The 12,601-nt window shown below is 33.0% G+C and overlaps 1 protein-coding gene across 2 annotated transcripts in view; it reads right to left on the reverse strand.

The window, feature by feature from the left end:
- Positions 1-6,691: 6,691 nt before the first annotated feature.
- The window catches only part of LOC106123435 (coiled-coil domain-containing protein 94), a 34,270-nt gene continuing 28,360 nt past the window's right edge, over positions 6,692-12,601 (reverse strand). The window contains exon 7 of one of the 2 annotated variants that reach the window (XM_013319755.1): positions 6,692-6,890. Coding sequence is in view for 1 of the 2 variants with exons in the window: in XM_013319756.1 (XP_013175210.1) it covers positions 6,889-6,890 (2 nt within the window). In the remaining variant the exon portion in view is untranslated. The remainder of the gene's footprint in view (positions 6,891-12,601) is intronic. The other variant, XM_013319756.1, reaches the window with a different exon arrangement.

A 12,601-nucleotide genomic window follows, 5' to 3' on the forward strand; every position in this document is an offset into this window, starting at 1 on the left:
GGGTTAAAACATAGGTAATAAAACCATAAAATACTGTTTATAAGTCTTTATAAGTATTTACTTGGCGAAAAATTTATCATATATCGAAACTCCTCCTCCTCCTCGAAAATTTTAAGCCATTGCTCTTCTATTTGATACATATTATTTTTGCCTTATAAATTATCTTCGCACATAAAAAAATCCGAATTATTATGCATTTATCTTTTGCTGGTTAGATTTAATTCTTCTGTTTTAAAATGATTAATATAAACTCACACTGGAATGTGTATGTGCGGAGGTTCGATCGCTGGACTGGAATAATAGGAACATAAAGTTACACTGACTAAAACAATATGAATATCTCTGTACAGCTTTACTTAATTATTGTTTGTTGTCTATTTAAATAAATAAAGTTCGAATCGTGGTAATAATGACCTCATATCTATTTAGTTAGTAAGCTATATAAGATGTTTTCCTCATTGTGAGGTAAACTGAGTCACTTTGATGAAGGCCACATGAATGCATCGCATGCAAGCCGTTAAGTTTGTATTAAAATTGTGATCCAATTGTTTTTATTAACAACATTCCAGCTATTTATCTCAGTTTGTGGATACATTTGAGAGTATTTTTCATTATAATTAGTTTTTGTGAACTACGAACTCTAACCAGTGCCCCAACGTTCTTTTATCGTCAAGCGCGCGGTTGACAGGGAGTCATGTAGTGAACAATGGTGGAAGACAGATATTTAGAAGGTAAAATTTTCTAGATAGGAGTATATAGGTTTATTTTTTAATTTCACAAGAACAACGAGTACAACATCTCAGCGAAAAGATTTCTTCTATTATATATTAGTATAGTTAGGTTTTTAAACGGTCTGTAAAAAAATTAATTTCCTTTTATTTATTTATTATTTTCTAATTTAAGGTTTAAGGATTAACTTTAGGTAAGTTACTGTTAATTTATTATTTAAGAAGAATAATGCCATAAATTAATAAAATGCTTAACTAATCATTAAATAGTTTCATAAGCTTTAAGTAAGTGAATATTTGTCATTAAATAATGATTCCCTGTTAGGCTAAACATTTGTGTTTGCTTGAAATTCGACAATACAATTTAACTTTCAGACTATTACACTAACAGTAAGTTAGAATTCTGACAAACAGTTATCTCTTAGTTACTTTAACTTCACGTGCTTAGTAATAAAATAATAAACATTCCATAAGCTATTCAAGTTACTTTTTGTGTTGCCTTTCAAAACTTCTAAGAACTTTCTGTTGCTATTTGAGATACTACAAACAAATCATCTATAAATAGTATGGCTTACTCAAATCCCGTGTAAAAATACAAAGACATTCTAAAAAGAGAATTCTAATTTTTAAAAAAATAATAGTAAGTAACTCGAGTAATACATATTTTATGACCGGCAAAACGCCAGAAGATAATTCATAATTCTATTCATACACACTTTATCCTTATTTTTAGAAATCGTTTTTATTCGTCATATTAACGCATAAACTTAACTATATAATTTTATAATGTAATAACGAAATGTGTAAAATCAAGTGTTCAAATTTTATATGCGAAAAAAGTTAAGTTTGATTAAGCATTTTAAATTAAATATTTAATCTTAATTTTTAATAATAATATAAATACCAAAGTTGCATGGATGTTTGTTAGAAGGTATCTCCGTAATGGTTCAACGGATCTTGATGAAATGTTTCATGGATGTGAAACATAGTCAGGAAGAACACACAGGCTACTTATTAATTTTTTTAATTTCGCGCTGACGGAGTCACGGATGACAGCTAATAATATTATAAATGAGTATTATTAGATTTCTATTCATTCATTCGGCTGTAAAAAAAACATTGTCATTTCATCATTACAATCTAAAAAATATAAATGTTAATATTTTAGCATTATAATTAAAATATACGCACGCCAGTGATCGTGAATTTCATGGTTTCCGCAAATAGTAATCATTACTTTTATTTTTGTTACGATTAATTATATTTAGGTGATTTTATTATATATGCCTACACAATTTTACTAATATTAAAAATAAGAATGTTTAGATGGATGAATGGAAGGACACATAGGCTATATTAAGTTTTTTGTAATTCCGCGCGTAAGGACTCGCGGGCGACTGCTAGTTTACTATATGAATATGCCTAAATGGAATGCAGTGAATTTAATTGGTGGCCCATAGAGCGAACACATAAATATAGGTATGAGATTATTATCCATAATTATATATAATTCATTAGAAAATAAGTTAAATTTAAAGAGTACAAATTAAATAATTATTATGTTAGGTGTTTGGCCAAATATGATCATAGGAATATGATCATTAAATGTAATTCGATAAACGAGTAAACAAAAAAATGTGTAACAATCACAGCGTGAACTGATACGATAGACGATTCCAGTTCATCGGTTATACTTTTGTTGTAATTGGCAATGGCAATGACCAAGCAAAGCCGCCGCCGGCGACAATATGATTCGCGTGTTGATCGACTTGCTTTCTTTTTTTGCGAACCGTACCGCCTCGGCCCCAGCAAGCTCGGCACCCAGCGCAGGAAGTTCGCTATAACTGGCCTCCATTAATCACCGACTGGCTAATTTCCTTCACCAAACCAAACCATGAGGGCGACAATTTTATTGTTTCTCTCTTAATCTTATTTCGTAGGCGTACGCTGTGTGACGTCATTCTGAATTTGCGAATAATAAGTAGCAAACGATCCTTCAACTCAGCGGTTAAAGTACCAAAGTGTTGGGGTGGCACTGAGTTCGATTACCAAGACAAATATTTGTAGTATATACTGTTAGGTGTCTGTTTTTATGCTCTAATTTATCTGTTTATTTGGGCTCGAATATTAAAAGGCATACGCGATTAAAATTATGACAGTGTACAAAAGATTTACATAGTTTGAAAATTGAGTTTGACGGTAGGTTTAGAAAAATGTGTTCGACCTTTGACCGGATGTTTGTCAATTTAAATGTTGCCTCATTAGGTACTCGCATTGAAGCGGGCTAAGTACAAACAATGAACAGAATTCCAAAACATAGGCAATAAAGTTGAATGCTTAGTGCGAGAGGGACATCGGTGTTTTCTCGGAAGGGCGAGCGGCCGCAGCGAACGGCGAACAGGCCGGGCTGCGTAATGGAACGCGGCAAAGTGGAATGCAACCGGCATCGCCACGCCGAGCCGGCACCGTTTGCCCCACGAACAATCGCCTATCTCGACTAAAAATACACCTATACCCACTTAATGTTCAAAACTTTTATATTTAGACAATCCTAAACAGATTAAAAAATTATATTGTAAATTGTACTATGTGCAACTTTATAATTTTCATGCTCATAATCCAAAGGGGTAGACAGGGATAACATTACACCTCTCTGGCATATACATATAGTGTCTAGACATATAAGGATGTATGCTAATTGGTCGTACTTCTTTTTAGATTATAATATTTTAATTAACTCGTGTTATTAAATAAAGAACTAGAGAAATTGGGATATTCGATCAAAGGTTTTGATTCCGACCACCCAGTCACCTTGCTATTGTGGTTTAAAATAACTACAGGCGTAAAATTTGTTTAACTTTTCTCTTGTCTACAACTGGCCGCAATGTATACCTTTCTACAGGATATGACTAGCCGTGAAATAAATGACGATCTAATAAAAACTCCATCGTCTATTAATTAATTTACGCCTATTATAATATTATTTCACATCTTTACAAAATAGGCATTAAAGATTAAAAGCAGTGAATGCCAGAACATTTTCATGATTTCCTTTACTGTAATGTGATGTTTTTTTTATTTAACTTTAGTTACACTACTATTTTAAGATCGTAAAAAATAAAAACTTTACTTTTAGTCTTCGATCATTTATCCCGAAGTATAACCACAAATTCTATCTATCTATCTATCTATAACCACAAATTCAGTCCAGAGTCAAGTATAAATGAATATGTAAGAAGATATTGTTGATCCATCATCGTACATACCTTTACAAGAACATAAAATAGTTGTAATATGCTATAAATATTTGTCTTTAACATTTAAGAAGCTTAGTAATTTACAAAATGAATCTTGTAATAACCTGAGCACTTCGGAGAGTAGTTGTAATGATAGCTAGTACTCGTAATACGATGTTTTATTTTGAATTCCATTGCCCGGACAGTTTGCATTGACGTTAAGGTCTTCGTATAATACAAAGTTAGTGGATAACGGTCTACTGGGAAGATGCAACCGTTAGGTAATAGTTGCGCCAGCTTGGTTACTGCTGTCTTCATTATGAACCTTCATTTTTACGTCGTCATTGTCTAAAACTGTTCAGGCTATAGAATAAGATGAACTGTGAACTTTTGTTTGGTAAAATATGCATTGTTCAAACTGTAATATACAAACATAAGTTTTATTTCTATTAATTATTATTACTATATAATTTTTGTCCGTGTGCAAATTTGACAAAGGCCTTCTCCATTTTGAACCACATTTTTCTGTCCCTCGTTGTTCTGGATCATGCACTCCAAAAGAGCCTATCATCATCATCATAATCAGCCTTAATTTATCCACTGCTGGATGAAGGCCTCCCCCAACGATTGCCACAATGCCCGGTCCTGTACCGCCCACAAAGAGCCTATACACACATTAAATTAGTGGTAATGATAAACTAGTAGGATCGACGATAGAAATTTGTAGGTTACAAGTTTTATTTATTTAACTGAAACAAATGAGCAATACGTATAAAACATTGAAGCTCTTTGAGAAGACAAAGTATATTTTTATGTACCAAAAAATCCATTAAACTGTAAGCGATAAGTGCCAGAGGGGTTTTTCGCAGTCGTATTGTAAGATTAGCGAACCAAAACGGCGACAGATAAAAAATCGCTCCTAAATTAATATTGCACGGTTAAGTTTCCCTGTTTTAGAGATGAGTTTAAGTACAATAATCTTACAATTAAATAAGCACAGAAACGAAATATATTTATAATAAAAGATGCCAGTTAAATGCCCGATTTGTTTGAAATGAAACAATGTATGTAATATAATAAAATGTGAACTAGACCTAAATATGTAAAAAAACGCATACATCTTTGGAATTTGTCGCGATTTCAACTAAACTGTTTCCGTTTTTATTGTTATTTCTATTGCAAATATTTGTGCATTTGGTTTTGAAGTAACCGTAAATTTTAAGTGTTATACTCATTTAAGCCTCAATACAATCAAATCAGTCAGTCTTAAAGAACTATGACTTTCTACATACCGGCAGTTGATTATTCTATCTTACTATTTATCTTACTAATATTATAAATGCAAATGTTTAAGTGGATGGATGTTTGAAGGTATCTCCAGAACGGCTGAACGAATCTCGATGAAATTTGGTATGAACGTCGAACATATTCCGGAAGAACATATAGACTACTCATTATGTTTTTTTTATATGCGCGGACGGAGTTGTTGGCGATAGCTAGTATCAACATATAAGTTCAAATATTTCTTATATACTTGTAAAAAAGAAGATATAAAGATTGCGAATATTACTCGTATAATATCGCGATCGGCTCCGCCATTTTTATTCGTCATTCAAACGAACCGGATTTGTGACAATACAGATAAGAGTTCAAGTGTACCGGAATTCCGAATTTAAAACTAGTTCCGTTCAACGGACGTACAAAGCGTAGGATGGAGTAGACTGTATAAATGGCAAAAATATCATAGTAGGGTAAAGTATTATTAAACTTAAATTTAAGTAACTGAAAAAAAAATAACAAACAAATAATTTTGTAGCCTATCACTAAGCAATGCTAACAAAGCTAATGTATGATAAAAATTAAGTTATGCCTAAATATATCACATAGTCTGTCTTTATTTCGGACAAAAATGTTGACCTTCAGTTGGACATGTCACATATCGTCGACGCTGGATCTAAGATTCCTTTTTTGATATTTTTTTTATTACCTTGTTTATGAAATGTATATAATTTAGTATTCAATCCCTTTGTACTAGGCTCGCGTGCTGACACGTTTTATGATCACCTAGTAGATATAGATCTACGAGCTACGAGAGTGCTTGACAGTTTGCGAAGTGGGTGGCGAGTCGATTACAACTATAAACTTTGTAGCATTTTATTTTACCATGCCACTGTGAAATACTATCATGAAATATATCAGGTGATGACAAGGATTAGGTTCCCTATATATTTTCATATTTAAAATAATGCGTTGCTAGTGTTACATTTACTAGAAAATTATTCACATTTGTGTACCATTTGCGTACATGTATCGATGACTTTTGGGCTATGACTTACAATATTTCTGCAAATTTGTACTTAGTCCAACCTCAGGTACTAATCCAAAGCCGCGACAAGAGTATAGTAAAAGCTTATTTCTTCAATCGTTGAGTAACCTTGTGTATTAATGGATGAACCGATAAAACGCGATAGCTGCATCAATGTCGTATGAAATGACAACTTAATCTCTGCCTATACCTCTTGACGATAGTCGTTGGTGTTTTTTGTTTTTAAATTCGACATTGTAATTTACCAGGGTCAATGAAATTCTCTTATTTATGAGATCCTAACTTCGAACAGCAAAATAATAAAATTAAGATCTTTTTATAGTTTCATTCAAGAAATATTATCGATACACGAAAATCAGGTTTATTAATCATTTATCGGGCCTCTTTAGTCATGAAGAGATCGTAGGACACTCAGGGCCGAAATGAAAAAAGCTGGCTAGAGACGGCGGCGAGCGTTGACCTGTTGAATGTTTACTGTCCTTGGTGGGCGCTCGGCAGGCGCTCGGCGGCCGGCGCTCGGCAGCCTGCGCCCGGTGACGTCACCGCTGAGGTACCGATGGGTTTCAGCACTCGCCGCGCCGCTACGCCAACTCCCGATTCCTGTTCCATGATAATAGACGCTTTTAAACGTCAATAATTATACTCTGTATTATTTGGATTATAGTTTTTTAATGTTAAATTATGTTGTGTATTATTATTTATATACATTAAATATATAGCTCGACCTCTTCTAACTTACTTAATTAACCTTACTTCTAGAAGCTACAATAGTAATAGTAATCCTACTAAGAATTCATTTACCTATACTATCTTACTTTTACAATGAGATTATTAAACTAGATAAGCTGAGCTATGTGGTTTGTAAGAAGGATGTCCTTAATTTGGACAAAGTAGAGACGAAACCGTCGCGTTACAAAATATGGCGAATTCAAAGACTTAGAAAACTTATGCAATCTAAACTCAACCATCGTCATAAAGAATCAGAGATTGTGAGTTAAAATCGAAAATCAGATTTACTAAGGTACACCCTTTACTAGTCGCTATATTGATAGTAAAGTCAAATATTTTTTAAAATAAAATAAATGCCCGACTAACACATTACAAATAAACACATCAGATAATATTTTATTCAATATTATATTCTGTGTCTCGTGCGATAACATTAGGTTTCATAGAATTTAGTTATAGATAAAGACAGATACAAAAATAATTAAAATTCTGTGACACCGCGCACAATAATGAGTTCGTTGACTCCTGACCATCCGGCGCTCAATGAGAACGCAAGAATTTAAGCAAATACGATCATATGACGTAATGTACAGTCGCCGAAAGATGGAGCAAAACGTCTCACACGCTTATAAACGTTGATGAACGTCGAGTCTGCAATATATAAAAATACTTAGAATTTATTCTTTAAGTAAAATGTTTAGTTAGCAACATAGTTCTCTATAACGTGTGCAAACAAAATAATGTTGCTAATTCTAAGTTCTATTGTCTCTTTTAACTTATACTTATAAGACAGAGATAGATTTCGATGTCTGCTTTTCACTATGTTACCACCTAGTAACTAATCGATATCAACTAGAGAATGTTCTTAAAAAAATGGACTTTCAGACGTGTGTTTTATTAATACAAGTTTTAGGGGATTGAAATCTCTTTCACTGAATCTTTAACGGTACCTATTACAATTATTATTAATTTTAAAAATACAATATATTTTATGTTTTACACAGATTGGTTTATAGAATAATAAAAAAAAATTAAACATCTTTTAGGATATATATACAGTAATTCGATTTTGTTCAAATGATCGCTAATAAATTTACTATCGTGATTTAATAATAGGCGTGCCAAATATTGTTAAATAGAATTGTATCTCCGTCTTGATGAAACGAGGCACGAATGATCTTACTTTTCGTGCAAGTACAGTGTAATTTATTTGAAGACAAGTCATGATTGCCTAGTAATAGAACAATCTGATATCAAATATTATTGGTGCGAGATCACATTTTAAGCCTGCTTGTCTCCAAAATATTGTGAAATTTAAGTTCCAACAAATTAAACTTTAAAAACAAAAATCTGTCGTAGCATCAAAAATAAACCAAATTGTCTTATCCAATATTGTATTTTAATCATAAAATTTGTACGAAATCTCTGCTCGACAGTGGCATGATGTCATTGTGATACTATTTCAAAAATGACACTTTTTATGTTCTTACTTCGTTGCTGTTTTTTATCGCATCGCTACTTCTTCGTTTTGGAATATTTCTTAGACACGAACGTCGTTTGCGATTCACGTTAACGTTGTCCATTGTGCGTTGTAAATGAAAAGTACGTTGATAAAGTACATTATAACAGGTCTTTCTATATCTGTTCTAGTGGACATCGGGAAAAAGTGTTTGTCGCTGCGGTTGGGACGCGAGGTGAATTAGCACACGGGTGCGTCCTGTGAGAGTCGTGTGGGACGTGGGAGTGGTACTGGACTCGGCTGGTACTTCTACATAGTTGCGATCGGCGTTGTCTCACAGAGTTTTTGCGGCGGCGAAGGTCGGTCGAGGCGAGCAGCGCTCGGTCTAGCTGGCACGGCATACCAGTCTCTATGAATGAATAGTCGCTCAACTGGTCGCGCACATCGCACACTGACGCGCCTTCCGATTAATTTGACAACAAACACTTAAGTTGGCGAAAACCGGAATGATAGCCGGCGGCCCCGTGGGAAACGACGACTCATTTGTCTCAGTTTATTGTCTCCTTCGCGAACTCGTGGCGTACTGATGGTTCCGAGCGAACTGTCTACTGACATATATGTACAAAATTTTATTTCGTTTACTTTAAAAAGTATCAGCTGTAATAAATCATATACCTTATAGTTGTTACCTAATACTTCGTAATACGATAGACAACAGCTGAAGGGGCATGAAATGGTTTAGTAGTAAGTAGTTTCACACCCATTCCAGAATAGTTCTTTGAGAAGCTATGACGTCACCAAATCTTTGGGTATAAGACTGTATTCTGACCTCTTCCAAAAAATAAAATTGAATCTCTATCCTACTCTTATATAATAAAATATAATCTCGAATGTTCTAAATTCATTTTTAGTCAAACGATGGCATCATATTTTATTGGCCATCATATTTGTGGACCGGAAGAGCGATCATGTATTCATCACATAAAACCTTCATTCCATAGACTTGACCTTGACTAGATGTTAAGTTGATTAAATCATAGATATTTCGCATAAGTTATTCATAAAACGTTTCAAAGTATTAAAATCATGACGGCAACGTATTATAAGTTAGTATACCTTGAAACATTATACGATAGTTCCTAAAAAGTAATACACAATTTTCCATTAGGACATTCTAAAACATACATATGTATTTCAATGCTGGAAGTGGACCTTCAAGTATTCTGAATTTAAAGGGGATAAAAATAACATAAGCAAGAAAACATTTTACGGTGTTAGTCACAGACACAGTTTAATTAAAAATTAAACAAAGTAATTTTAATTCTAATTACATATTTTACTTAATTTAAACTTAGTTTCCGTAAAGGATAAGTAACGGTAAATTTCTCAGAATAAAAATACAAAAATAAAAAAATATCCTGTATGCGGTTTGCCTAATGACGTATTTTTTATCCATAAATATATTTACTTACTTTGAATGCATGGCAGGGTAGTTATAAATTCCTTGTATACAAATGTTACGTTACTTAACGTTACTTGCCTTAAAGTAATTGAATTCTAGTAATGATTTTTATCGCGAAAATACGACTGTTTTATATCATAAGGAAACTTTTGTTGTTTATTAATAACACGGACATATAAGAAGCGACAATCAATATTATAAATACATGTGCCTGCGGTAAAAATAAATGAGATGCAATGTTTTAAACATAAGTTCACAATATCCGTTGTAGTCTATGGGTAGTACACAATCACGTGGACGTTACGTCAAATACGTACGTTAGATTCAGATATGACGGCCGATAGAGATGTACGGAGAAGCATCACATACCGTGCCGACCCTCCGTAGGGATAAGGGCAGGTCGATGATGGTGCACATTACGTCATAGAATACTATTAATTTTTTCTATATAATTGTAGCCCCACATTGATTTTGTTCCATACAATATTTTGTAATTTGCTTTTAATTTTGACATCAAAGTCTTTATGCTGTTCGTAAGAAATTCTTACCATAATTAAGCTATGTGGGCTCTCGATATTTCCCAGTATAATAGTAAAAAACCACGAAAGTTTGAACTTATATATTTCTAAAGAAGATTGAGTTATATAGATCAAAAACCTTTAAAACGTGCGTATTAATTGAAAGTATAAAATAGAAAACGCAGACAGGTACTATTTCAACTAGGCCACGAGGCCGTCATATATTAAAATATATTTTATACCATTTGTAGCATTCTTAACAAGCTGTAAATATGTTAAACCTGCAAAAGATAAACATACATATATGCGTATTTACAAGTAAACATTCCAAAGCGTAGTTTTAAATTTTAACGCTGGTTTCCACTGCGACACAACAGAACATTAAAAAAATGTGTAGGATGACAATATGTGTTTGAAATTTTTGTGTTATTATAATTATATTATATTTTGTTATCCTATTTTATTTCTTGTTACGATTATACTCTTTATATCTGAGAGAGTTTACAGTGTAGGTGTGTTTCTACTCTCGTCCCTTCGATGGTCAAAGGCAAACATCAAAGTCTTAAGCTACATTTAGTAATCTCATCTGAACACAATCAAGTTTCATTTCAATCGGGTAATAGATAAAAAGCTAGGCTTTCTATATTAAGCGGGGCTCACGATTGCCTGGTTATTGATCAATGAAACTAACGCGTTGGAAGTTCCAAGCATTCACTGGTTAGTTATAAAAAGTAGTAAAAGCGGGCATTGCTCAACGGACTTAGTTAGTTTTTTGTGCAGTCCGCTAAGAAGTATCGAGTATGAATTACTGCATACATAATATTACCTGTCAGTCAACACTTAGCCAGTTTGAATGCAATATATAAATATTGAGCTAACACCTTAAGGAAATTTATATAAATGTACAGTTGGGTTTGTTGGCGATATACCAACTAACGAAAACCGATTCAACGTCTTATACGTCTTGGAACTTTAAATGTTGTAACAATATTAAATCCTAAAATACAAAATAGTCGGGGGTAGGTCAATAGCTTTTTTGTAAAAAAGAGACGAAGTTTATGTATCTGCAGGGTACGAGGCAATTTTTGTGTAAGTGGAATACCGCCTATGGAGGCGACTGTACATTGTCTAATTGTCATTTATGTGTTTAAGTGAATTGTATTATCAAAATAATTGTGTCTCTTTTATGTTTATGTTTAAAATAGCCTATTAAATTAGCAGGTGTATTTAGTACATCATTTTAAATTACATTTCTTCACCTGCTAAAGAAGGAACTAAAAAATTACCGCAAATTAATTATAAAAATTGAAGACATAAAATTAGGTGACGCGGTGTCGTAACATGACAAATTGGTGTGTAATTTTTGTGTGATTGTTATCACTCGCTTTACCTTGATAATAATTACCACATACACAGTAAATTTTGACGTCAGAGGAACTGTACAATTCCGATATAAGTACGTAAACGGTTGCTTAGTGTATGATATTTAATTATCGCCTGAGTTGTATTGATTTACTTTTAGTACAGATTAAACCAAAATATGCTCAAGTAAACTAGTATACTACCATAACGTCTCTTTTAATAGTTTTTATATTTTAAAAGAATAGACTAATATCGACAGGTAAAATTTAATTCCCAGGACTATAAAAAAAGGTTTTTAACTAAGTAATAACTTAATTTCAGACTACAAAATGCCTGTTCTCTAAATAATTTAAAAATGTATATTAAGTATCTTATGTAATGTTAATTAGCTATTAAAAATGACTATGGTCCAACTGTCAATGACTTATATATTGCTTACCATATGTTTTGTATGTACGTCACGTGAAGTCTAACACAAATACACGTTCTTAAACTTAAGTCATATGCTGCTAACAAGATGTTATTGTACAGTTGATAGCTTTACTGCCAACTTGCCCCCAGCGGTTGACCCTGAACCCGGTGGATTGTGTTTATCTGGCGGGCATCGGGGCCCACTATTTCGGCAGATGGTTGCTAAAACGGTCACCGATAACCGCGATAGTAAAAAATAACTCACTGGAATGTCGTGCGTGTATGTACTATGAGCTTTAATTTCGTATTTCAAATGTACAGTAAAGTTTACCATATTTACATTCCAAATATTTAATTAAGCAAATTATAA

Source organism: Papilio xuthus, unplaced genomic scaffold (assembly GCF_000836235.2).
Source record: "Papilio xuthus unplaced genomic scaffold, Pxut_1.1 DF826115.1, whole genome shotgun sequence".
Taxonomy (NCBI): Eukaryota; Metazoa; Arthropoda; class Insecta; order Lepidoptera; family Papilionidae; genus Papilio; species Papilio xuthus.